Genomic DNA, 27,188 nt, shown 5'->3' on the forward strand with positions numbered 1-27,188 from the left:
GATCAAAGGATGCCACAATTAGTTCTGAGTTGTACTTGTGCCATGTACTGAACTCCGCTGATGAATGGCGGTACATTCTTTTAATGGATTATCTTGAGAGACTCATTAAACATATATGATCCTTAAAACTAAATGTCTGTATCAAAACACATTATTTTCTCTTTACCTAATAATAAACAGGCACTGTCACTGAGTTTATCCCCATCCAAAAGGGATTAGATGACAATCCTCATATTTAGGATTACGCAGTGAAGCATTAGTGCACAGTTATGTCTCAGCTCAAACAGACTGAAGTGGGTATCAAACTTAAGGTTACGTCTCCAAAGACAAATCTCTTTCATCTGGTCGCGAGGTGAGCGTTCCTTCCAACGGTAAACAAAAGAGCAGCCCAGCATGCTAATTAATGGAAACTCCGATTCACGACACTCTGTTAATTATAATTAGGGGTTTGTAATTAGCCCACTGAAAGAATGGCAGCCTGAGTAAGGCCTTCTGAATTGTACCTGCAAGAAGATTAAAAACCGATCGCTCTGTCTTTCTTGCTCAGGCCTCTCCGTTTGGCACCGGGGCATTAATCTGGGCAGCTGCACATACGGTAAACGTGAGCTGACAAGCCTGACTAAAGATCTCCAGGCTGTAATCTTTAAAGGACTCAGATGAGTTGATAGTGTAAAATTGAGTTTTACAGGGAGCACAAGTGTTTATCACACCTCATATGAAGGAGTTAACCCACTCTCTTAGTGGCCTGATGACTGAAAGCACCTCTGTTGTGCCATATTTGGGGGGCTTTTTCTTCAATATTGGTAGTAACCACACACTGCTAACTCTTTCTATTGGCCGAAGGATGTAGGAAAGCTTATCATCCTTTGATATACATTAACGTGACAGACTCTATTTACCTTCAGCCACAAAGTTACTCTACAGTAGGGGTGTGATGATTCAGTGATCAATGATTCAATATCATTAATGCATATAATCATCTTTATAGTACAACTTTAGTGTGAAATTCTCATGGCACCTCTGTGTCACAGTTTCCCTCCAAGCACGCCTCCTTACTAAACATTCAAACAGTGTTAGCCGCTTGGTGCCAGGCAGACAGTGGCAAGCAGCCAAGAAAAAGACAATGAGGATATTAATATTTAATGATATCGTCTCATATTGATCGCACGATTGGGCCCTGAATTGAATCTAAATCATTGTGGCAGACTTTGTGATATCAGCAAATATCTTGTCAGTGTCCAAAGAATTGATATAACATTATATTGTGATGACACTTGTGATTTACACCCCTATTGTGTAAGAGTGTCACAGACACAAATTCCCAATTTTGACCCAAGATTCCATCCGACACCCAAACCAACCAACAGGAGCCACTATGCAGATATGATCCCTCACTGGCTTCCCACTGTTGATTTTGTTTGATTGGGCAACCCAAGCCAGAAGCACCTTAGCTGGCAACTGCTAATCAAATGCTTTTTTCTTATTCTGTGCCAACCAAAAAATTGCAGCAATCAAAAACAATGATTTGTCATTTTGGGAAATATGCTCTATTTTAACTAAAGCTAACTTATCAACTTTTATTTTTGTTTAACCTTTCGACAGAGAAAAGCTAGCTGAGTCCCAAGGCTTCCAACCCTGAGCTAAGCTAATTGACTCCTGGCCGTAGCTTCATATTTAACAGACTGATAGTGTGTGTTATTAATCTTCTCACCTGAGTCTCGTCAAGAAAGTATATTACCCTATAGTACCAAAATGTTCTTTTATTTCAAAATACTCCTTCATGTGTAAAGATTTACTGAATACTGTACACAATCAAATTGTGTAATCATTTGAACATTATTAGGCAAAAACAGATACATTTAAAATATATAATAGTTTAAATTTAAAGTGACTTTAAGTACTTCAATCCCATACCTTATTCTTGATATAAAAACTTACTTAGACCTTTATGTCTTATACTACATTGATATCACATATTACTAAATGTTAGTATTTTGACAATTAAATTTTACACGTACGCACCGTACGAACAAACACTTAAGGTGTATTAAATCTGGATGTTAGGAAAAAAGACTTAAGTGCTCGAGGATGAGACCTAAGGAAAGAAACTTAAAGAGGACCAATTATGCTTTTCCTTTTTTCTGTCATACATGTAATATTACAGTGATTAATGTTAATATTGAACATGGCCAAAGTTTCAAATAATGGGATGAATCTATGTAAAATTAGTTTCTGTAAGGAAAAAAGATCAGGCTTCAGAGTGCTCTGAATATTTTCTTCCCAATGTTTTTTTTCTTACTTACGCAACAAGACATCATATCGTGACAAGTCCTTTTTCTGGTCACCTTCTCCAGGCACGCCACTGCTGTTTTCATTACGTAGCCTACACTGCTACATGTAGCTACATGCTAACGTTGGGGAAACATGTAATCTTGGTTATCAATACTGTAAATTTCGAATCAATGTTGGATCATACTCCTGCTGAAACATGTCTGGAATCTTTTACTGGAGATTTTTCATGGTGCTGGAATGACAGTGCAGTGAAGCTGAGATGTGGAGGACCTGGAAATGATGACTAGTCAAAGCAAACTGGGTGTTTTCAGGAGGGGGGCTTAAAGAAACAGGCATTAAAATGGGCTGTCACACAGAGAGGGTGAATACATAATTTCCAGCACAGGCAGTATGAGAAAAAATAAGTGTTTTTTTGAAGATTAAAGCATGTAAACATGTTCTAGCAGAAACCAAAAATACAAGTATGAACCTGAAAATGAGCATACCAGGTCCTCTTTAAATATGCTGCATTCATTAGTAGTTGAATAAGCTCAACAACTAACACAGACTAACAAGAAGATGATCAAGAAAGCAGTGTTCCTGCCTATGGTGGCCTTAGGTAAGCCACAATAATGACTTTAGCCCAACAGCTTGACATTTACCTTACACAGTCTTGCTGCACTGCTTCCCTAATAATGACAAACAAATGCAGCATCAAGCAGGCAGAGTTCCTTCGCTCCCCAGAAGCCCGTGGTGGCTCGGGGTGGGCAGCCTCATACATGAAAGGCATGTGGAGGAAAGAGATCCTGAAGCTAGCCTTGGCTGCACCGGGTTTTGTTCTCATCTTCAAAGGCTGTGCTTCTTTTTCACAGGATCAAAATCCACAAACAAATAAAGCTCGGAAAATGAGATGCGTACAGTAAGGTACTGAATTCCCTTGCAACTCTCCTTCACGGTGGGGTATTGATAAACACGAGCTCTTTGATAATTTTCTGTTGCTGATGGTGGTTCCTGGTGTTTTAATATGCTGTTTTGTTGTTTTTACTCAGTGCTCACGGTGTGTTTGTGTGTGTGAGTTCTCATTGTGAGAGCCTACCTCACAGGTGCACCTCTGCTCTGGGCGGGTTTAAGCAGCACAGTGACTGTGCTGTCTGTTTGGTTCAGAGAGGTCTCCTGGTCATACGCCGGCATCGAAGGAGCTGAGGAGAAAACCAAACACAAGGAGTTACACACTACATTGCAAAGCAAAGTTCAGAACAGTTCAGTTCTGGTCAACATCCAGTCATCTTGTATAATGACTCATTCAGCTCGGCAGTAAATAGAAAAAAAAGAGCAAAGCCAATGTTCTCACTTTTACACAGAGCACTTACTGCCTTTTGCCTTTACAGCACCATAATTTAATCATTAAGTGCGGTAATAACAGAGGAGTGAAACATTCGCTGCTGTCACAAAAGTATTCACAGTATCTCGCTGGAAGAAAAGTCTTCAAAGTAGTGCACATGTATCACAATGAAATAAAATGTATAAAGTAAGAAAAATTGCCGACTAGCCTCGTGGTAATTATCTGAATCAATCCCAGTTTTCATTAAGTGAGACCGGCCATGGTTTATGGAAACTAAAAGCACAATTTGTCTTTGACCAATTAGGCAATTCTGCTAAATCTAATGTAACTGCAGGACCAAATAGCAGTGAATAATTAATTTTACAGAACACCTCGCTGCTTCAGTGATAAAGAATAAACGGCATTTGAGCTTATATATTATATATGCAGTTCATGTAATGTGTTGGAAACCAGATGGATAATATTTACTTCCTGAGACAAGTGTTATCTAACTTTGGTTGAATTAAGTTTTTCATTCACACATTTGATCATAAAAAAACTGCAGTAGCAGTAAATAATACACTATTTATACGATATCATCTGCACACAGAGTGGTCATGCTTTGCTTTGACCCCGCTGACCTGAAATCTTGGTGGTGAACTGGGTGATGATAGGGGGGCCGTAGCCCTTGGCTGTGCTAGCGCGCAGGGTGAAGGAGTACGTCGAGCCTGGGTAGAGGCCTGTGAACATGTGGGTGGTCTCATTGCCCAACTTCACTACCTTCCCACTCTGGTTGGAGAGGTCCAGCTCAGGGTCAAAGGAGCTCACAGCCTTGTAGGAGATCTAGAAAGGAAGGAAATGAATATTCTGATAGTGGCCTCTGGTACTCCGCGCTCAGCTCTCCTCAGCTGAGCAGGATTTGTATTCATACAATGAAAAACATTTTATGTCGGAGGCATCCAAGTGGCTTGGCGAGCCTAAGCATTTATTGTACTCACAGTCTTGAGATTTTTTTATCCCACTCATGCTGTGAGTTATCTTTCCTTTCTGCACAACTCAGTCATACCGAAAGCAACTAAGCACCATTAAAAAAGTTGCATGTTGTAGTACCTCTTCCTGTGTCTGCTGATAAATAACCAGCTGCATCAGTAGTACAACTAAATGCAGTCCAGCAGATATAAATAATCTTTCAGCAGAATAAATTATGATGTGACATATATGCAAGATTACATGTTAAATTCCCAAATTTGTGTCTGTTGCATTACATCCGACACACCTCCACAGTTCTCTTTGCCATTTTTAAGCCATGCCAGCAGATTGGCTTTAGAGATGGCAATGTTAATATGTGGGTTCAGTGGTCCACCACTTTGAAAGACAGACTGATTAAATATGTCAGCAACTATTGTTTAGATTGCCAGATTTAATCATGGTGGTCCCTTAACTTTCAATCACCAGGTAAAATTTCAGTCCGCACATTATTAATGTTTTATTAACTGAAATTAACTTCCTCCTGAGCTGATTTTTGTCATGTTTAAAACTATTTATCAAATGTTAGCATGCTAACATGTTAAACTAAGATGGTGGACGTGTTTAACACTACACCTGCTTAACATCAGCAAGTTAGCATTGTGATTGTGAGCATGTTAGCATACTGACATTAGCATCTAGCTTGAACTGTCACCATGCTTAAGTACAGCCAATAAAGCTTAAGACATGACAGCTCTCCAGAATTGAAGCCAAAACATCTTGATCGCCCCCTGGTGGCTGCCTGCAGTATCGGTCATTAACCCTGCCCCCCTCCATGTCGAGTGGGAGTTATACTTGAGCGTCAGCTCTTTGCAGATCCTACGTCGTAGCCTACGCACATGGCCCACGCCGTTGTGAGCATTTATACTTGTGCGGTGGTGTGTCTGTGTCACTCTGCAATTACTCCTCCAAAACACTAGTTGGTGGCAGAGGTTTCTGTGAAGTGCTGTAAAGTTTAGTTGATTCAAAACACATTAAACACACATTAAACATGGCTTAATAGAGACAATTTCAAACACAAGTACACTAATCAGCTTCACTATAACTCACAGCATTCACAGACAAAGCACTTGTTTTTTGCTTTACACATTTTCCCCACAAACACAACATGCTAATGTTTTTAGCACAAGCCTATGACATTTTACATTGTATAAATTAGCCTAGCGGCTAGTGGACTTTTCCTCTACTCATATGAAACCAGGAACAACAGCAACATTTAACAAAGGTAATGGTGCAAAATTTTGTTCCATTACAACTCACACGGTTCACCGACAAAGCAAGTGTCTAAACACGTAGAGGTTTCCTCTGCTCATATGAAGCCAGGATAAATCACACACAAGACTAAAATGCTATTTTTGTGGAGGCTTTACTGTCTTCACAATTTATTGTTTCTTATCTGTGAAATTAAAGTAAATAAAAGCTTTGTTTCCACTGAGGGAATTGGTTTCAGCTTACAAAAATAGACAGGAGGTCTGTGTCGTGAAGTTATATTTCTGGGGAAGTGCATGTCAGGCTATGGCGTAGGGTATGATGTAAGCTCTACGTCGACGCAGAGCCTACGCTGTACAGTGCTGATTTGACACAGAAGTGTAAATACCGTTTTAGCTGATAGGACATGGCACTTATCAGCACTCATGAAATATGTTTTTCCCCAAAATGTTTTTGTCATATGAGGTAGTTCTCATCACACTGACATATGTTCAAGTCTTCATTTTTGTGATAAATTTGGTTATAACAAGTTATTTGATGCTATAAAAAGAGGGTTTAACATCACAATTAACAACTGTGTGCGCCATTGGTGTGCCTGCAATCAGTGGCGCTGCTCATGAAAGGTCATAAGCGGGATCTCGATATTGAGGCGATTACTACTGTGCAGACTCTGGCTCGAAATGACATCTTCAGTGCAAGATGGCAGCAACTGAAATTTTGGCTTCATTTTTATACAGTGGGAGGAAGTGGAGATGTGTTATCGATGTAGGTTGTCCATCAATATAATCAATCATTAGTACAGTCTCACAGAGCCATTAGTATGCCTGTAGACTCCTAGTGTTGTTAATAACATAACACAATATAACTCTGTATTACAATAAAATGATACTTTCATATTACCACACAATGTTGAATTATGAGAAAAGATAAACATTGAAAACACTTTGTATGATGTAGTCCAAACAACACAAAAGTTTTAAATTGGTTTCCCTATCTCGTCTGTACTCCTCGCTGAAGCCAAATGCCACAGAGCAATTTTTAAAAAGTCTTGTGCTGAGAAAAGAAGCTCGGACGTTGTGTGTGAGCTTCTGACTTTATGTCAACAAGGCTTTAAGCTAAAATTAGTGAGGTACTAAAGGTCTATGGAGAGGAGCTGTTTCCTAACAGCTGTTACAATCTACTGTAAAAGCAGAGCTACATATTTTTCAACCAAAGCTGATGCAAGCCTGTGGTTTCAAGGAGAGAGGAAATTTACTTAATGTATTCATTCTCCATTAATAAACACAGGGAGCTCTGAAGGGAAGCATTAAGGTGAGTGTTTTTGCTAATATCCATTTTGAATAACTGTAAAGTCCCACTTTAAGAAAATGCCTCTGCTCGTAAAGGAAAACCTCCATTATAATTCCAATTAAGGAACACAAAGGGAGTTAGGAGGGCTGCATAATTTGTGTCCATCAAGTTTTGAAATGCTTCAAGGCCTTCTCATTTAGTCTTTGTCTGTGAAATGAGTCTGTGATGCCAAATCCTATATCATAACATTTCAGGGAGAGGAATTTGAAATGACTTGTCAACACTGGGCACATGGACAGGTTTTTACAATTATAATGGAACTGACGGGAAAAATAATGGAGAATATTTGAGCAAATTAATTTGGGCTTGTAACCATTACTTGATCTGATATATCAAGCTTTTCAAACTGCACCCGTTTACATTTTTTCTATCTGACGAGGGGGAAATGACAAATTTATGAAGCAATCATAAAATATGAATGCCTGCACAATATCCAGCACCTTTACTTGTACAATAATGAAGAAAGCTAACTGTTGATGAAAGATGATGTGTACTCTTTCCTGTTACCTAAACTCTGCTTACATTATTATTTTCAGAATAGCTTTAAAGGGAAGGGCTCGGTTTATTTTAATGGAGTCTGGTGGCTTTGCTGATAGTGATTTCAGGGCTTTTTTTTTGCTTAATAAAAAAGATTTTGCTCTCTAACAAAAACGTATATCTCTGTAGGGATCCTTTTCATAATCTGCTTAGACACTTAAAACAGTCTGAGCCTGTCCAGGGCAAAAACAAGCACTTCTAGTACACATGCATTGAGATTGCATATTGCCAGAGTTACCACAGACTGCCCTACAGTAAATATTAATAATCTAAATGTAAGAGATTAAAAAAAAAACTGTAGGTTTTATAAGAATATTGGCTTTTAAGGGAAACAGCATAACATAATATTACAAAAATACAATTTCTTTTTTCATTATAGTTTCCCTAAAAAAAGTAATTTGATGCACAGCTTTTACTTACCACAGCATCTGTTAATAAACAAAATGCTACTGCAAAATATGGCCGATGAACAAGGAGTAATTGCTAAATCTGTTGTATACCTTTAAAGAGAAGCTGGCCCATGTCTGTCTGAAAGGCTGCCAATAAAATGGCACTCGGAGAGCTTGGTCAAAAAGGAATAGAGCTGAAATCTCTTTGATATCAGATACCTTGTCAGATGTATTTCACTTTGAGTCCTTTGATAATGTCAAATCAAAGCAAGGTCCTAGCTTATACGCAACTTCTGGGGAATACCTGCAGAATACATTGTGGCTTATTTTCTTAAAGTCCCAGTAAAATGGAAATTAGAGCTTCTTCATCCTCTGTGACATATTTCCCAGTGAGTGGAAATTTTTAGCGGCGTACAGTTACAAGAGAGATTTAAATAAAATAGTTGGCATTTGATTGGACCTCTTAAAATAGAGTTTAGGGTAGTATGGAGCTACAGAGGACTGTTGGCTCCACATACACCTCCCTTTCAGATTGAACATGCCCCATTTGAGGCATATTTAATCTGAAAAGGCCCCACATGGGTCATTTGGCGGGTGTGTCAGAGATGTTTCCCAATCAGCAGTAAGGTGTATATAAACACCACCATGTTAAAAATGTGGTTGTGTAATGGTATGTGTTCACAAAATCTGTCATATTAACACATCCCATTCATTGTCTATGTAAGCAGCTGTTTAATGTATTCTGGTTGCAGTGCATTGGCCTTCGAGATATGAAGTATCACGTTGGCCAATCCTCAATTGCATGAAGTTAAGGTCGAGGCTACTTTATGCAAATCAGGGACGTCTAGCACAGTGTTAATTTCGTTGATGAAAACTTTGACGAAATTTTTTTGTCAATGACCTTCTTTCTATCACGAAAACAAGACGATGACAAGCTAAAATAAATCTTGATAATAAAAACTAAGGCGAAATCTGTTTCATTTTAGTTGACGACACAAAATGTGACGAAAACGTTAGTGGTGGACTATCAGACATTGAAAGCCGAGAACAGCCATTCTTGTAATTTTCTTCAAATGCCACGTGAGCAACAGGCTGGTAAACTCCAGTAAATTGAGGATGTTTGACTAGCCAGCAAAAACACTCACACCGGAGCAGCTTCAGTCATTGGAGCGAGTTGTGAGCTGTAACTCAGCAGTAAATATTGAGACATGTGTGTGTGACTGTGGATGGTGGAGCTGTTGAATGGATTTGTAGAGTTTGGTAGTTACAGCGGTGGCTGTTAGCAGTTAGCTCCGCTTGTTAGACACTGAATGGCAGCGGAGCAAGCAACCACCGGCCGCTGGACTTCACAGCTGATCTCTGCAGGACTGCACCCAAATCTGGACTACCTTTAGAGGGTTTATGGGTTGATGACTGTTTGACAGGCAGGTAGGAGGCTCAGTTATCTGTGAGTGTAGCTGTGCTGTGATTAAACAGTCTGAACTCAGATCAGTTTTCTCTGGCAGAGATAAAAATTTGGTTTCAATCATCAACTCTGTGAGACATGAGTTTAAACCTCCAGACTAACATGTTGCAGGTAAAAAAAAAAGAATTCAGGCTTTAGTTATTTTTCTGCTTCTTAACAGTGAGATGGATAAGTCAGAGTTTACAATGAACCTGGCTACAAACCATAGCTGTCTCAGATTAGTTATTTGTGGTGTTGAAGAGATGTCGAGCTTCTCAAATGATGATCAGTAAGAGTGTGCTCGTATATCACCACGTAAACCTGTCAAACACTGCTGGAGAAATTACAGTTTGTAAGTGTTCAGAATTTATTTGTAGTTGTAGAGACAAATTGTCTAAATGAAATTCTTATACAACCTGTCAACCTGGATTCTAATTTCTGACACATGAATTAGCCCAACTGGATTAGTTTAAAGATTAAAAAAAAACCTAGAAAACATAATGACTAAAAGATGTCATGAAAAGTAGACTAAAACTATGAAGGATAAAAATGACTAAAATGTGACTAAAACTAAAAAGCATTTTCGCCTGAAGACTGAGACTTACTCTAACATAGCTGTCAAAATTAATGCTGCTCCAGCATCGCCTCTGGAAACCTGTTTTCAGAAACATGTTTTGCTGAGCTATTTTTAAAATATAAGAGAAAGGAAGAAAGAAACAAGCAGTCATGTTGGTCTAATTTGAAATCTGGGACCAGAAAGCCCACAAGTGAAAACGTCCATGACACTGCCTAGTGGCACGCCTAATAAACGCCCAATTCTGGGAATCAGCGATCTTGAAATATAAACCATCGGAGCATTTTTCAAGTTTCATTCCGTTGTTCCGAGTTGATCTGGAGACTTTTCCAATCCTCTTAGTGACTTTTTCTTTCTTAAAAACAACTAGCGACAAATCTAGCATCTTTTTCTGGTGTTATTGGAGACTGTACTCGTATTTGGAGACTGACTTCTGTCGCTCTGCAGTTACTGTCCCCAACGAGCAGCGGGTGCTGCTGTGAGCCCCCCAACCGTCCCAAAGCACTCACAGGCGGTCACACTAGCCTCGCGCAGCAGCCCCAGCTAGCCAGCGAGCTAGCAAGCTGCACATAATGGCAGACAATTTGAATATTGTCGACCGGATTTTGGCGAAGCCATTTGATAGTCTTCCTTACGAGGAGAACAGTTAAACAGCAGGGCAGATCAACACCTCAGATTGATTTGATGCAAAGGGTGGGGAAAAGTAACAGGTCTTTTCAGCTATCCTGGTATGACAAAGTAAGCTGGCTGACTGGAAGTGCTGTGACAAATAAAATGTACTGTTGGCCATGCCTCTTGATGAAACCATCTAAGCAGCCTAGCTCTGCTGGCCATTGAGAGGACACTGGTCAAGTCCCTGGAAAAGACGCCTAGTTGGTATGACAGGGTCACAGATCATTTTCTTGAAAAGGAACGGAGGGTAGAATTTACGTATAAATAAACAGACACATTTTATGATGTAGGCAGAAAATGAGCTTCCCCTCCTTGAAAGACCAGCAGCTGCCGCTGGAACACACTGCTGTTGTAAGCTTAGGAGGAGGATGAGGAAGGGATGAATGAACTAGAACAACACATCTCTCTCCATATTGCTCTGTTAGCTGCTACAACCCACAAATGATGAAGTGTGGTTTTATATGACCAGTGTGGCTAGCAAGTCGCCCAAAGTCTCATTTGATCGGATGAGCTCTTGTAAAAGCCCCTGAGTGCAGGATGAGTCACACTTGAAACACTTGAAACCATTTTTTACAGGAGGAGAAAAGACAAGGATTTTGATGAAAAAATAGTCATACTGATTTTTTGGCATTTATTCGTCATAAATGAACAATTAACACAGAGACGCAGGATTAAAACTGGGATATGTATTTTACATTTCACTGGATCTTCAAACCAGAGAGTCAGACTGTAGCGGTGTGAAGGGGACACACCTGGAACAAGCTGCTAGTTACCCAGGGTGCAATGAATACTAATACTCTTTCTTACTCCAAAATAAAACCTGTTATTCAAAACTATGTTGGGAAATTTATAACAACGCCTCACTGTGTATTAATACCAGCAAATACAAAGATTGTCAGAGACTTGCTGTTTATTGTACCTAAACACATTACCATACTGTTAAGGCTTTCTAGACACAGACAGAGAGAAGTAATTACTGCAGCATATGAATATAATAGCCTGGAGTGGGTATTTCATAAAGTGAAACACATTTGCCTCAACGTAAATATGAGTGAACCTGACAAAGCAGCGCTGCAAACTCCGCCATTTGCTCTGAATGCTTTTTCTTGTACCATGAAATTTTAAAAAGATAAACAACTGAAACATGTTGCTCTTAAAGTGATTAAGTATGCGGTAAATCTACCGTTTTTATAGACATTGTTTTCCTGCACTCTGCCGGCACCTCTAAGTGCCATACAGTTGTGCACAGGACACAACACTGCACTACACACACTTGAATAAACAGGGCCTTGTTATGAATCTGAGGACTTTAAGACTTTCCTGCTTAGATTGAAACGTCTCCGTGCCGCTACTGGAGTATCTATCTCATATTTCATTCACCTCAGTCACCTGATGACACAGAAATGGATAGAGCAACCTATACAATGACCCTGACTGCATCGCTTTTACTATACAATCTGCTCTCTTCGTATGAGAAACAGCCCTGTCAATGATTGCTAACCTAGTCAAAATATCAAGCGAGAGCAAACGGCGACAAGAGGGAGAATCAACAGAGGAGAATCAATCTGTGGGAAAGGCTGGAGGATTACTTCCACCTTAAGCTGGTTAAGATCAATGTGTACATATATCCTCTGTGTGAGTGTGAGAGTGTGTGTGTGTGTGTGTGTGTGTGTGTGTGTGTGTGTGTGTGGAGACGGTGTTTTTATTATTCAAGACTCAATGCAGCTCCTGGACAGCGCTAGCAGGGGCTGTGTGGAGCCTTAAGTCAACATTTGCTTGGTGCTGAATCGTGTTATGTGTTCGAGGCGTGTTTTGGAGATTGTATTTTCTTTAGAGGTCGCCCATGTGTCAAAGGATGGAAGATGACAGTTGATTCTCTCCTGGTAAAACGATGAACGCTGAAAAGAACTTGGGTAGTACTTCACAAAGGAGGTTAAATAAGATGAGTTTACTGTGAGGTTATGAGTCCATGTATATTACTTATCTAGGTAACTAATATTCTTTTGTCTTTGCCAACTGAGCTTGTGTGATTGTTTGTTTTCTGGTTCCAGTTGTCAGCTTACAGACTGCAAATGGAAATGGGGAGGTGGAGCTGTACACCACCAGAACAATGTGTGTGTTTCTGTAAGACTGGCATACAAAATGAGGAACACATGTATACGGAAAAATTTGCTGACCGCTAGGCTAATTTATACAATGTTAAATGCCATAGGCTTGTGCTAATAACGTTAGCATGTTATCTTTGTTTGGAAAACGTGTTTAGTATAAGACAGTTGATTTGTTGGTGAACCTTGTGAGTTAAACTGGAGCGGAATTGTGTAACGTTACCTTTGTTAAATGCTGCTGTTGTCCCTGGTTTTATATGAGAAGAGGAAAAGTTCACTAGCTGCTAGGCTAATTTATACAATGTAAAATGCCATAGGCTTGTGCTTATAACATTAGCATGTTGTATTTATGGGGAAAATGTGTCCAGATAAAGACAAATGTTTGTCTGTGAATGCTGCGAGTTATAGTGAAGCTGATTTGTGTACTTGTATTTGAAATTGTCGCTATTAAGCCATGTTTAATGTGTGTTTTGGGTGTGTTTTGAATCAGCTAAACTTTGTCCAGCTCAGCTCACATCCCAGCTACATGAGCAGATCTCAAACAGCCAATCAACTGATGGAGCAGCTGATAGATCACATGATTCCTTCCTATGCAACCAACTGGCGAATCTCATTCAGGGCGCCCTATTTAAACTGCTCTGGCCTGCCTACTGTTGCTGCTTCCTCTGCAAGCCGCCTCCACCCCAGCTCCTCCTTTTTAATGCTGTGTCTGACTTATCAATGTAATTTCTGTTTGTCATTGATGCTGCTCTGTTCTGTTGCAAGGGAGGGTGTTTGCTGCTGCTCTCCCTGCCTTCGGCTTTCCATGTAGGCGCATGGAAGGGCAGGGAGGTGTGCTTTCTCCGCCTTAGGCTCTCCGTGTAGGCGCATGGAAGGGACTTTCTGCGTAGGCCTAGGAAAGGCAGAGAGGCCCCCGAACACAGCCCTAATACTGCAAATGGAAATGAAATAAAGTTTTCTTTGACTAAAGTGTTCCTGCCTGCAATGCAATTTTCGCTGGCTCTAGGGCTGTTGCTCAAACTACAGGTTGGACCTCTGCATTTTTGTACACCCGTGCCAACAGTCAAAAGAGTATAGAAGCAGACAGAGAGTGAGACTCTTCCCTCTGTCTCTCTCACCTAAGCATTTATTGGTCCACTGCGGCACAATGCATTCTGGTAGTTGTAGGCTTTCTACCTCTTGAGAAAAAAGCAAATGCCACAGCCTTTTATCTCTCTTTTCTCTGGTCAAGTAGCACCAATTTCAAAAGTATTTGTGTCTTACTACCCCATAAACAGCCCAGTTTTATGAAAACACCATCTTTCCAGCAGTGAAATCCTTCTTTAAGCCTCAATTGAAAATAACCTGAGAAGGTCCAGTTTAATTTGAAGTACGGGTTTCCATGATAGTTTTACCTTATCTAAACCAGTTTTGGGCAACACTTTTCAAACATAACTGTCTGCACTTCATGAAATACTGAACTTGTTTTGTGGACAAAGTTCTAACTCAAGAAACCAAAGTGATTCATGTGATAAAAAAAATCAATCTGAACATTTCTCTGACAGCTCTGCACACTACTGCCCATCACAGTTGCGTGAAAAAGGACTCAAAGAAATTCAAAGATATGTGCACGATCCACAGAGAGGTGGGGAAAAAAATATTAGAAGTTGGTTTAATACTCCAAAGAGCGTTCAGTAACACTAACATATTGCTAACCCAAGTGCTTGCGTACCTCGAACTGAGTGATGATCCCGTAGGTCTGCGCTGGTTCTCTCCACTTGAGGATGATCTTCTCCTCATAGGCACTGCCCTGGATGGACTCCAGAGGGACAGCTCCTGGCACTGTGGGAAATTATTACACACACATTATTTCAAACTTGTAGCAGAGTGGTATTTTTCAAGGTAGAAAAAAGCTGTTCAAAAAGCACACACCGTAGAATTTCCATGGATACACATTCATTGATTTGTTTTTTTTCATCTTCCGTGCATGTGTGTTGAGTTAAAATGTCAATAAAAATTGGAAAGCAGTTCCTAGTTTGCAGATTTAATCTTTTCTATTATGATTTACCCAGCCCATCACCTCGTGCCAATGCGCATAAACAATCAATCAAAGAGCTCTTCAAGGACCTACAGTACATAAACGGCCATGAGCCAAAGTCAAACACATCTTAATGGGTATTTGTGAGATTATTTGAAGTCATTGTCACTCAAAACACAATCGCTGACATGCTTAACAGGAAAACTGAACACTTTTCACACGGATAAAAATGTGTTGCAAACAAAGATGAGCTGGTATCCCCATGTGAATAGTGGGAATCTTAATCTTTCTGCAATGTTTACACGTACTGAAATACTGCCAAAGAGATCTGGTCCTTTAACCCCTCATGTGGATTGCTTTCATTCTGTAAGCGAAACATAATGATGTGGAGATGTCTTTTTTTCTCCCCAAGATTTATCTTCAAGAATGCAACTACAGCTACACCCTGCCTGTACACTTGTTCCCATGGGAGTCTAAACACACAGATCCACAGACACACAGAAGTCTGATAGTGAGAAACAGTTGCCACTTTCAAGTTTTCAACCACAGATATCTGAGCCAGACATGACAAGGCTCTCTTTTCGTCAGCTGAGCCTGTTTGTTATCTGGCGGCCGGGGTTCCTTGAGACTTCTATAGAGTTCATTTCCTGTGTCTGCTGAGGCAACACAGAAGATCTTTCATCTTTGAAGGAGGTGAAACAACCACACAACACTGAAGCTTGCTTGTCTGACTCAAGTGCTCTCCTGAAAAATATTTGGAGAATCCCAAACTTGTTTTCAGTGGATGCTGTTTATGATCAGGTGAGAATTACCTGTCCATCCTAAAGATTATAGTGTCACAACGTTAACATTAAAGATGACTTTTTTTCTGCTGTTGGAGAGTGGACATGCTTCCTTTTTAAACTTCCAGGTAAAATAAGGTAAAATGACACTGCTGGATATGACTTGCAAGTGTTAAAAAGTGAAAAGTTTTTTGTGTAGCTGTATATTGGTTGCTCATTTGGTTTTGATGGCTTTGAACTAGCACGACTGATGGGATTTATGGGTAATGCTCTATTGAATTTAAGATCACATGTTATTTTAAGCCCCTATTTAGCATCTTTAAGCATTGATACACTCAATAAATGGTTTATAACATTATATAACATTATTATTATAATCAACATGACCTTTAGCACCACATTTCAAAGTGCTATCCATTTAGAGGTGATGAAATTTCAATGTTTGTGTTATAGATGTCTTGCCTTTATTTCCTGACAGACAGCTAGCCCTGTTAACATGCAGAAACATAAAGCTCACCGCCCACCCTCAAGTCTCCACTGGTTAGCCTTGGCTGCTCTGCACCGCAAACCACCAGGCGAAAGCTAGCTGGTGGTGCAGCTCATTCACGACTACTGCTGGTATTGTCGTCCCACTGGGATGGGGTTGTTGCTGAAACATGGTGACCACCATCTGGTCTCCCTCCAGGTTGCTTTTGTAAGTGAGTGGCTTCATTTTGAGCCGTAAACGCCGATTAGTATTGTTAACTGTTAGCACCACTAGCTGTGCGGATACAGCCAATGGTGCTAACAGAGCTAACAATGATGCTAAAGCGGGTTTGCAGTCCAAAACGAAGCAGCTTACTTAACAAGGCAACCTGGGATGGAGACCTGAGGGTGGCCACCATGTTTCAGCAACAACCCCATCCTGCCGGTTAACCGATTGACCGGCAAACCGTTGACGCCCCTCAATCAACATAATAACATATATAAATGAAACCTTCCAGTTTGTCATAAAGCATTTATTAATGTTAATACACAAATAGAAATGTTTTAAAAACCCAAGGAGACGTGTTATTTTCTATGTTATATTATATTAACTAACAGATGATTCACAAGAGGTCTTATGGTTGTTCACAAATATTTTTATAAACACAAAAATATGCTTATGCTGGGGTGGGCTGGATGAGTTTAATAACATTTTATCAAATTTTTCCATTTTCCATCCAAAATTATATATTGTAAATATTGAAGTTTTAACTTGTTTGAAAGTTGAGTAAAGTGGTTGTGTTCCTCTTAATATCTAATCCAGAATCAGTTGAGCAAACTCTTGTGTCACACTGTTCAGGAAGTAACCCTGCATCCCACTCACCATCCTCATCAGTCTGAACCTCCAGCTCCGTGCTCTCCTTGACCCCCTCTGGGTTGCGTAGCACCAGCTTGACACTGAGGTTGGTAAAGGGCGTCAAGTTGTGGATGGTGTGCTGAGGGTCGCGGCTCTGGGTGTCGTAACACACCTCCTCGCGGGTCTCGTCCTTGCCGGCCACCCTGGACCGGTACTGGACAGTCAGGTTGTAGCTGTAGCAGCGGGTCACGTTGTAGCCCAGGGGCTCCCAGCGCACTGTCACCTGTTTGGATTGGATGTCCACCACTTCGAGCCTTTGTGGGCCGTGCATGGGCTCTGGCAGGGTGGACAGACAGAGACGAGAGTGTGAGCATACATCAAGATAATCAATTAGGCCACATGAAATGGCAGGGAGCGCAAGATAGTTTCAATAAAATCAAGGAAATTACTGAGGTCTATGCCAGGGCACAGAGAAGGCGGTGTTCCTTTGGGTCAAAGAAAATCTACTCCCAGATTTTTTCATAACACTTGAGACTCGGTCAATACTTTTTTCATATTGAAATACTATTTCCTCTGTTTGGAATTCATATTCCCAGAAAATATTTGAAAAATTTCAAAGCCACAGCCTGATACTGAGCATTGCCACATCCCATCACCGTTGCTAACTCGGTCTCACAGCAGCTGCACACACCAAGACACCACAGGTCTGTTGGTGGAAACCCTCAGCAGGAGGTGTATCATCCCTTCAGAGCGTGCCGTTCCTCTGCTCCTTCTACCTTGTCCTCTGCCTTTTCCTCTCTCTTTTCCATCTCGCCCAGTGGCGGTCAGCTATTAGCGCCACACTGATACAGAGTCAGCCAGCCTGCCAATCCAGGCAGGACACAACCCCCACTGCCATCCTATCACCTCTAATCACATACACTCCGTGTCTCCTTGCCTTTTCTCTTCTACTTTCTCTATATTCCCCTCTCCCTTTCCATCCTTCCATCTCCTCTTCCTCCATCTCTTTTCTCTCCATTCCCCTTCTCTATTTCCTCTCTTATTCTGTGGCTCCCCCATTTCTATTTCCCGCTCTCCCTCATCTCCTCTCTCTGCTCTCCCTGTCTATTTTCCCCTCCTGCTCTCTCTCTCTCTCGCGCTCTCCTACCTACGGGAGGAAAGCAGCCCAAGCACAAGGTAATGGGATCAATTTCCATTCCAGGTTAAATTCGCAGTCCATTTCTCTGGAACTTAACACTTTACCACCTATTAGGAAGAGCCAGGGCTCAATTTCCCCGTTCCCCAGGAGACACAGTCCAGCAATTCAGAGGCAGCCACGGCAGCCATGTTTAACATTCTGGAGGTGCATGGGGGGAGACTGGACTCGAGCTCCAGCATGCTGTTCATTTCTACAGGCTGTACAAAGGACGTGACAAACAAGCCAGAATCTAAATGAACAACACAGTTGGCATCCTTTGAATGTGATAAACACATTTAAATGTCCGGCTGATCAAGTTTCACTGAGGATCTTTCAAAAATATACTGAAATGATTAACAATAAGTTTTTTGAGGCTACGAGACAGAGATTAATGTTTTTCAGGAAATCAGGTCATGACATGTAACATGACAGAAGCTTGTACAAATGAGAGAGGATAATGGCAGGAGAAAAACACCCTGACAAAATACAGATGCTTTCTTGCTGAATCAAAGACGGAACACATTGAGGTTTCACAAGGAGAAACAAAGGATGTGATCTCTCCTGTGCTTTCGTAGAGCAGATGAAATAGGATTAGAAGGGCCAGAAAGAGGCAGAGGGAGAGCTGTTGAAGACAGATGGGGAATGGGATATTAATGTGTAGCATATAGTACATGTAGCATACACAAAGGGCTACAAATGAAAAAAGTATGCCAGGGAAATGGTTAAAAAAAAAAACATCTTTCCAAAAGACAGAAAAGGGCAATTAAGTCCCTTTTCGACTGAGCGGTACAATACAGTTCAGTTCGATATGTTTTTTTGTCCGTTTCCACTGTGAAAAGTTGTGGATGGTACCAATGGAACCATTCCTTATCGTCCCTATTTTTGGTCACCCCTCCGTTGGGGTACCTAGCACACAGATCTGGTACTAAAAGGTGGAGCTGTGAACACTGCAGTCCATTGATTGTTCAATAGAGGATGGTCACCCTGCTCAGGACTGAGTTGTGGCTGGTTTTGAGGCTCATGCAACTACTGTTCATAAGTGGCAAGTAAACTGTAACTATAAAATTAAAGGATGTTTTGCTGTCTCTTGCAGCAGCTGGAGTCAGAGACAAAATAACATAATTCACCGGGTTGACTGCAAGCAACTTTTAAGGTGGAACGTTAACTTGTAATGTTACTCGATGCATGACTTGACGACGCAAATCCATCAACACACCTTAAATTTTACAGCAACAACTTTGACAACTTTTACTTTAGTTATGATTGTCGCTCTTGTATGATATACACTTTAAGTAACGAATGGATCTTCAAGTGTTTATATATATTAATTTCGACGGGGTTACGTGAACTGCAGATATCCTAATCCTCACCCAGAAGAAAGAAAGTGTTGTGGAGCATTGTTCCTGTGGGCTCCAGCAACACTAAACCCCTGAGCTTGCCTGAGAAGGATTAAATGCACAAACCCGCTATTTTTAAATATCCCACGGAGAGGGACTCTCACTGCAGCCTGTTTTATTTTGTTCTGAAAATGTTGGCCTGCAGCCTCGTTCTGTGGGCGATAAACGAGGTACAGATTTCTCTCTGTGTCACCGGTAATCAGTAAATACAGTGAGTGCTGGACGGAGCAGTGAGTGACAACAACCCCGCCCACATTTAAGAGTACTGTCTGCAGTGGAAACACTAGGGTCTAGTAGGTACCATGTCTGAAGGGTTACTTATGGTTACAAAGGTACCCTACCGAAAGTGTTTAGTGGAACCTGGGCTTTAGTTTCGCTTTAAGAAGGACTGGTCACTATAGGTTTACACAGATTGCAACACTAAAACCACTAAAATCCTTGATGGAACATGTCACAATCAGCTCTTAAAACAATTTAAACTAGATTTACTGCCTCCACCAACGAGTCAATCTGCAGTTCACATCCACTCTGGTCCACACTCATATAATATATGTAGTAAAGTCTTTGAAGGATTTTAATAAATGTTATTAGGTGTGCTTTTTGGCGAAATGGAAGTTATCACTATATTGACGTGTATGATTCCAGTAAATAATTTCCAGTGAGTACTAAGGGACAATGGGTCTCATTCATGAAACGTGAGCAGAACGAATGTGTGTGTCAACTGTTCGCAAAGGAAATTTACCTGTATTTCGGCATTCATCAACATGTTAGTAGCTCCGATCTTTTCGTAAATACTAACAAAATCTACACCTGCTTCTGACTGCTCGTAGTGCTCGTGTAAATAAGATATTGCACATAATTGTTGCTTGTCATACACAGATGCCTATGAAACATTTAAGTTAAACATTACAAGACATTAGAAATATAACACATTTAGTGAAATCAGTAGATATTTAGCAGATTTAGGCTTTAGATTAGGGTTGTACTGAGTTATTTAAATCGACTTAATACAAAACTGGAAAACACTGTTCTCTGAATAAATAAAATAATGAACCAGCATGCTCCCCCTCTGCCCTCTTTACACACTGCAGCCCCAACCTGCATGTCATTTTAAAAAAAAATGTAATTATCAAAGACACGTAAACATTATTTCAAGTTTCTAGTTTTGATCTAATAAGACTTGTGGACATGGAAAAGCAATTTGGCATCTGTCTCCACTCACACCTGGCAGTTGGTGATCCTGAATCTGCCAGAGAGTTGGAGATGATGTGGTTTTACACCAGACTATCTTACTTGGTGTTAAACTTAACAGTGGGTCATTGCCAACATTTGACTGCCTGTATTAAGATGTTTTAATAGTGGTTTAATTTCACAACAGTGATAAACAATGCTGAGGCTCAGGGCAAACTGACAGAGAGGTCTCTCCAATGATGCAAGCAACACGCTCGTCTGCAGCAGAGAGCTGTGACTAGGAAGAGCCTCCTCCTGTTGCGCGTTTTTTTTTGCGTGTGTGCTTGTGCGTTTTTTGCATCAGGTTACCATTTACCTCCTTCCAGGCCTTTGATTTACCTATCTCTGTCACATTACAACTAACAGAAGAAAATTAAATGTTTTTCTCAACCCCACTTCACCTAAAATAACTTCAGTCTTCAGTCACTTTGTTTGTTCAGTGTTCGCAGGTTGTCAGGATGCATCTATCCATAGTAATTAACACCTCCATTATCACCTCCATATAAGGTAGTCACTGGCTATTCATGGGCGGGATGTATGCTAATAGCTGACAAGGAGGCGCACGCTGTCAATTTACGATTGGCATTCATGAATCCGGAGTACGCTTTTAGTAGCCAAGCTTTTTATGTGCAATTCTACTCACAGATTTACTAACAGTTCATGAATGAGACCCACTGTTTACATGGGAGTACAGAGGACTGGTGCAACAACAATCACCTGATGCTCAATATCAGCGAAACCAATGAGCTTATGAGAGGCAGGATACAACACAAACCTGTAGCCATAACAGTAGACAATGCTTTTAATATTGATGTTGCTGCAAAGATGCTACGAATTCTAAAATGCGGATGCTTCACACACATCTTCAACCCAGGAGCAGAGCAGATTTGATCAATCACCCCAGTTTCAGGATTAGTGTCACCAATTCATCATCCGACCAAATGTCTCCCGCTCTGTTCCTGAGTTATGATGCTGAATAATGGCCAGAAAAGTGTTTTTGCAGAGCATTATCTAATATGGGGTGGGTTTGATACAGTGATTGGCTGAGGAGCTTTACTAGTTACATGGCATATGGCACATGGCACATTTCGCTGCTGTGATTGGTTGTAACTGCGTCCAGACTGCTCAGACCAGGCTCATGAAACTGATCAAATATCAGTCAAGATTCAAGCATTTATGTATGCAGCTCCTTATATGTGGGATTTTCTGCAGAAGGACTTAAAGTTGCACTCACTGGTTGCTCTCGGCGGTTTCAAAGCACCGTCGCAAGATTTTTGTACACAATCTTCTATATGCCAATGTCACCGTGTGTCTTAGCTGGTCTTTGTTATCATGTGTAGTTGCCATTTTTGTTTTTTTATGGTTCATTTTTAGAATATATTGACATACTTTTGGGCTTATTTTGTGTTATATATTACTTGTTTTAGAGCTTTACATTTTCATCCTGTATTTTTGCTCTATGTTGTCTGTCCATTTTTTTCCTGCTTGAAAATGGACCAAGCACCGTCCCTTCTTGCATGTGTTGCTCAGTGCTTCCTCACACGTTTCGTTGTTCTGATTGGTTGGAAGTCTAACCATCTGTGTCCAGAGACATTTTGTTCTGCAGCCTTTACGACAAAGAAAGGTACAGACGGACATAACGCCGGATGAACAAATCGAAAACATAATGCCTCCGGTCATGGCTGCCACTCAGCATGGAGGCATAACAATAGCTAAAGAAACTGTGTTCATATTTTTACTGGCTGATAAGTGTTGTGCATTTAAGCTTGCACTGAAGTGCTGCTTATTCTTTGAGAAACCTTTCTGCGATGATGTGTAGGAGTACTCCTTTGAATGTATCATCTTTGATAAAGATTCTCATCACAGAACTGACCTCCGATGATTGTTAAAATTTAAATCAAATGTTAATCTTTGGTGCAGAATGGTATGTCAGACATTTACCTTCAAAGGCATCAGCTGAAGTATCAAATATTCCAAGTGCTTTCATACAATAATTGAGCCAACTCCACTCTAGCATCAAACCAGTATGTGGGGATAAATGTTATAATTCACACAGTGATCTGCCATTTTAAACAAATGTAATCACACAAAAAAAAGAGATTCTAACACTGAACTGGCGAAAGAAAACAGGCCTCTTCAAATAGGTTGCAATGTTGGGAAAGCCATCCAGAAAATAGAAGTTTAAACCCCTTTATTTGCGGAACTATCTGTTGGCCGCACTCAGTAGGCAACGGTTACACTAAAAGCACAGAGAATTGCAGGGTGGCCAGGCACAGAAATCAAATTAAACCAGATGCTCTCAAAGTGACAAATGCACCAAAGTGTGAATCTCAAGCAGACGTGCACGAGCGGCTGGGAGGAAGTCTCATTTCGGAAGCGTTCAAGGAGAATGTCACACTTCCGTCTTTGTGGAACATCACAGATAATGTCCACTACACCCTAATTCCTGCCAGTGGAGAGATGCCAAGAAGAATGGGAAGCACTTGTGAAAAAATACTGTTGAGAGGAATAGCCCATATAAGGAAGAGGAAAAGGGAAATAAGAGGAAGCAATTATTTATTAATATATATATATATATATTTGGCTTTTTGGCCCATGGTGAGAGCATTAGATTTTTTGCTCATGTGCCAACAGAAATAGTGGAGGTACATAAAGGAATATTGGCCACTTAGTAAACAGCTCTTATGACTATTCTATAGCCTCTCCCTGGAGTTTTGTTGAGAAAAGGCTAATTGTTTGTTACCCCATTGGCTCCCTGTAGTGCAAATGCCAGCTGTCTGAGGGAGGCAGTAAAGTGTGAGGATCTGTGGCGGACACCCAATCAGAATGTGTGCCCCATGACTCAGAATGACATCATCTGTTTTCATGAACAACAAGGTGCCTCATCCATTTCGGAGCCTGGTCATGGTTGACTTTGAAGAAAGAGGAAAGAGAGAAAGAAAAACACTCTGTACCCTCCTCCTCCACTTAATCTCAAATGAACGGGTCGCGCTGAATGGCTGATATCCTTTATAAATCCCTCCGTGTATGGATGGAGGCTATGCAGCCATTTTCAAATAGGCCCACAGGCCCATGAATGACAGCTGATGAGATGAGCCTATTACCCCAGTCTACTGTGACCGCTAGTTTAGTTTTATTGACCGAGCAGTAAGAGGCTCAGTATCAAAAGCGCAAGCACAAATCACAACAAGGAATAACAGGGCTATCTCTTGAAATCCATACCATTTTTTTTTTTTTTACACAAGCTATCACACACTGAGGGCGACATTGGGGTGAAAGTACTGAAAATATGACTCTAATATCTCTCCAGTATGGCAGATATTTCTAGTGGAATAGAGTTATAATAATGGCTATGAAAGCATCCCTTGGAGCAGGAAATTACTGAGGTCTATCTTATGCCAGGGCACACAGAATGAGCTCCAGCGAGAGCCAGATTGGTATTCCAAGCGGTGGACAAATTATCACCTGCCCCACACTCGGCCATGTAATTGAATAATTTGAATTTGACATTTACATAGAACTATTAGTGATTTTTTGTCATTACAGCGTGACATTTAAATAATGTTTTTAGAAATTATCAGCACATTATTGCCTGTTGTTAATTCAAATGGGCCCTGCGTACACGCTACTGCAGCTCAAATGATAACATGATTTCCCAAAAACATGAAACAAAAACAACAAATAACTGCATGTTGCAGCCGTCTGTCCTAGAGGGGGCTTCAAATGGTGCACTTAGCCCCTGGGTAGAGCGAGACATTAGTCCTGGATGAAAGGAAGCAAATTGGGCATGTCCGGAGAACAGCCACTTTACTGCGAGACAAGTGTGTGTGTGTCTGTGTGTGTAATATGGGGACAATGTGTGCTTTCTAGCGTGTTTACGGTTGTATGTGAGTAAAGCCAGCGTTCATACGCGTGCACAGCGGCGCAGATCTGGTTCCTCAGCATCTTACTGGCTATATGTACAGAAGAACGATTTACTTATCAGATCTTCCTCAGGCTCCGCGGCGTACGAGTCATTCAGAAAGCCAGGATCTTTATCAGATCCACATCGATTAAGAGCAGAAAAGCCTGGTGCTGGCATACACTTCCATCTCCCTGCTCAGCAAACAGAACCAGGGAGGAGGAGGGTGGAAAGAAAGGACTACTTCTCCAATGATTAGAAACCACCGTCAAGTCAATGCGGCTCCTGAGCCTGGGTGCTATCTCATCAGGATGAAAAGGCGCTCAGGTTGAGGAGGAGGAGGTGGAGGAGGAGGGGGCTTTGCTGTTCGGAGATGAAAAAAGAGAAATGCCTCGACTCTCGCAGGATGGCATGTAGACTGTCGGCTTCCTTGCTGGAGAATGTCAGCCGGGGCTTGTCACACGCAGGTGCCTTCGTCGTAGACAGTACCAAAACAACATGACAACGGCGAAGATTAAATTCTGGTCGGAGGGCTGTTTTCATGTAAAGTGTTCCATTCTAGGTAGTGAGGCCTGGTATTGCTGTCACTTATCTCTCCATTGCTGTGTGTTATTCACTCTGTTCTGTTTGAGCTGGGCGGGCTGGGAGGGGAGCACATTTGTTTGCCTCTTTCTATTACATCTCAGTGATAGCACTGAGGCCATTGAGGTAATGACATGGGTTTTACACTTAGGAAATCATTTTCATATCCCGCAGAAGCGAGCCGTAATGATAGCTTTTGATAACCGACAATCAAAGCTCCATCACCCTCCTAGAGTGCTCCTCTATGCAATCCTCTGGAGGAAGAGAAAGAGAGGAGGGAGGGGGTTAAGAGGGAGTGATGGAGGGAGTCAATGTGTGAGTGGGGGGTTTGGAGAAAGAAAGGCTAAGGGGGGGGGGGGGGCAGAAGTGCCAAGGTTTTTGTTCATCAAATGCAACAAGTCAAACCAGGCCTTGGGGTTGACGCGTGTACACATGTTATAATTGATAGCACTTTAAAAGGCACTGTACATGGACCTCTTGTGTTCTAACATCACCCTCTACACCCATTACAAAGTCAGAGACAAATGCCCACGTGCTCAGGACACACACACACAGACACTCTGCCCATACACCTTGGAGGCGTGGATAATCACAAGGATTTATTGAATGGTGGTGGTCGCTCCTCACTCTATCAAGTCCTTCTTTATAGGCCTCATGATAAATGAGACTGCCATGCTGGGTGAGGATGAGGGGCGGAGGGGAACTACAACGTGCTGGATCGAATTGAAACTGCAGAATGAGCCCCGGCGCTGGGCTGGGCTGGGCTGCCACCTTGTCTGATGAACCCCCCGAAGCTGTAGAGGTGGAGATGAATGGGTGAACGCCTTCCTTCTCACAGCGCTGAATAGAAAGGCAGAGCAAAAAACATGAGAGGGAAAGTAAGATAGACCTCACCAGCACACGAGGGTGATGCCTGACGAAACTCGAGACTGTCAAGTCAAACCAAGTCAGTGCTTGTCTTTGTTCATGATCGACCACCTTACTGTGTGCTGCCCTAAAAAAGCAAACAAGCTCAACTGTGTGAATAGAGGGAATATGCTTTGAACCCACAGGTCATTATTACTTCACTCCATCTCTTATAGCCCAGTTTTTTAATGCATAAGATGATTTTCAGATAAATCTGGGCTAAGGAAAGTAATGTTACATTAGCTACTAGTGTAATGACTCATCAATCTGGATTGATGCCTCCATTAAATGACCAAATATCATAAATAATAAGTGAAAACATCAATTCATATTATCATCTTTAAGAAACGCCTTTGTTGTGAAATTCCCATGGCACATCTGTGTCATTGTCAAACAGTGCAGGCAGATAATGGCAGGCAGCCAAGAAAAAGACGATGAGGATATATTATTTACTTGGGAATAAATCGGCAGTGTGGAAATATTTTGGATTTTGGAGAACAGACAAAACACATGCCATATGTAAATGGCATGTGGTCAGTCAGCCAATCAAATGGCAGCAGCTCAATGCATTTAGGCGTGTAGACATGGTCAAGACGACCTGCTGGAGTTCAAACCGAGCATCAGAATGAGGAAGAAAGAGGATTTAAGTGACTTTTAATGTGGCATGTTTGTTGGTGCCAGATGGGCTGGTCTGAGTATTTCAGAAACTGCCGATCTACTGGGATCTTCATGCACAACCATCTCTAGGGTTTACAGAGGATGGTCTGAGAAAGAGAAAATATCCAGTGAGCAGCAGTTCTCTGGGTGAGAATGCCTTGTTGATGCCAGAGGTCAGAGGAGAATGGCCAGACTGATTCAAGATGATAGAAAGTCAACAGTAACTCAAATAACCACTGGTTACAACCAAGGTCTGCAGAAGACCATCTCTGAACCAACAACACGTCCAACCTTGAAGCAGATGGGCTACAGGAGCAGAA

The 27,188-nt window shown here is 41.3% G+C and overlaps 1 protein-coding gene across 1 annotated transcript in view; it reads right to left on the reverse strand.

Moving 5' to 3' along the window:
* The window catches only part of LOC126382826 (receptor-type tyrosine-protein phosphatase mu-like), a 224,656-nt gene that overhangs the window by 94,280 nt on the left and 103,188 nt on the right, over positions 1 to 27,188 (reverse strand). The window contains exons 8-11 of the mRNA XM_050032912.1: positions 17,046 to 17,354; positions 14,610 to 14,719; positions 4,234 to 4,435; positions 3,368 to 3,470 (exon numbers count right to left, since the gene is read on the reverse strand). Coding sequence (XP_049888869.1) covers positions 3,368 to 3,470; positions 4,234 to 4,435; positions 14,610 to 14,719; positions 17,046 to 17,354 — 724 coding nt within the window. The remainder of the gene's footprint in view (positions 1 to 3,367; positions 3,471 to 4,233; positions 4,436 to 14,609; positions 14,720 to 17,045; positions 17,355 to 27,188) is intronic.

This window comes from Epinephelus moara, chromosome 21 (genome assembly GCF_006386435.1).
Source record: "Epinephelus moara isolate mb chromosome 21, YSFRI_EMoa_1.0, whole genome shotgun sequence".
In the NCBI taxonomy this organism is placed as follows: domain Eukaryota; kingdom Metazoa; phylum Chordata; class Actinopteri; order Perciformes; family Serranidae; genus Epinephelus; species Epinephelus moara.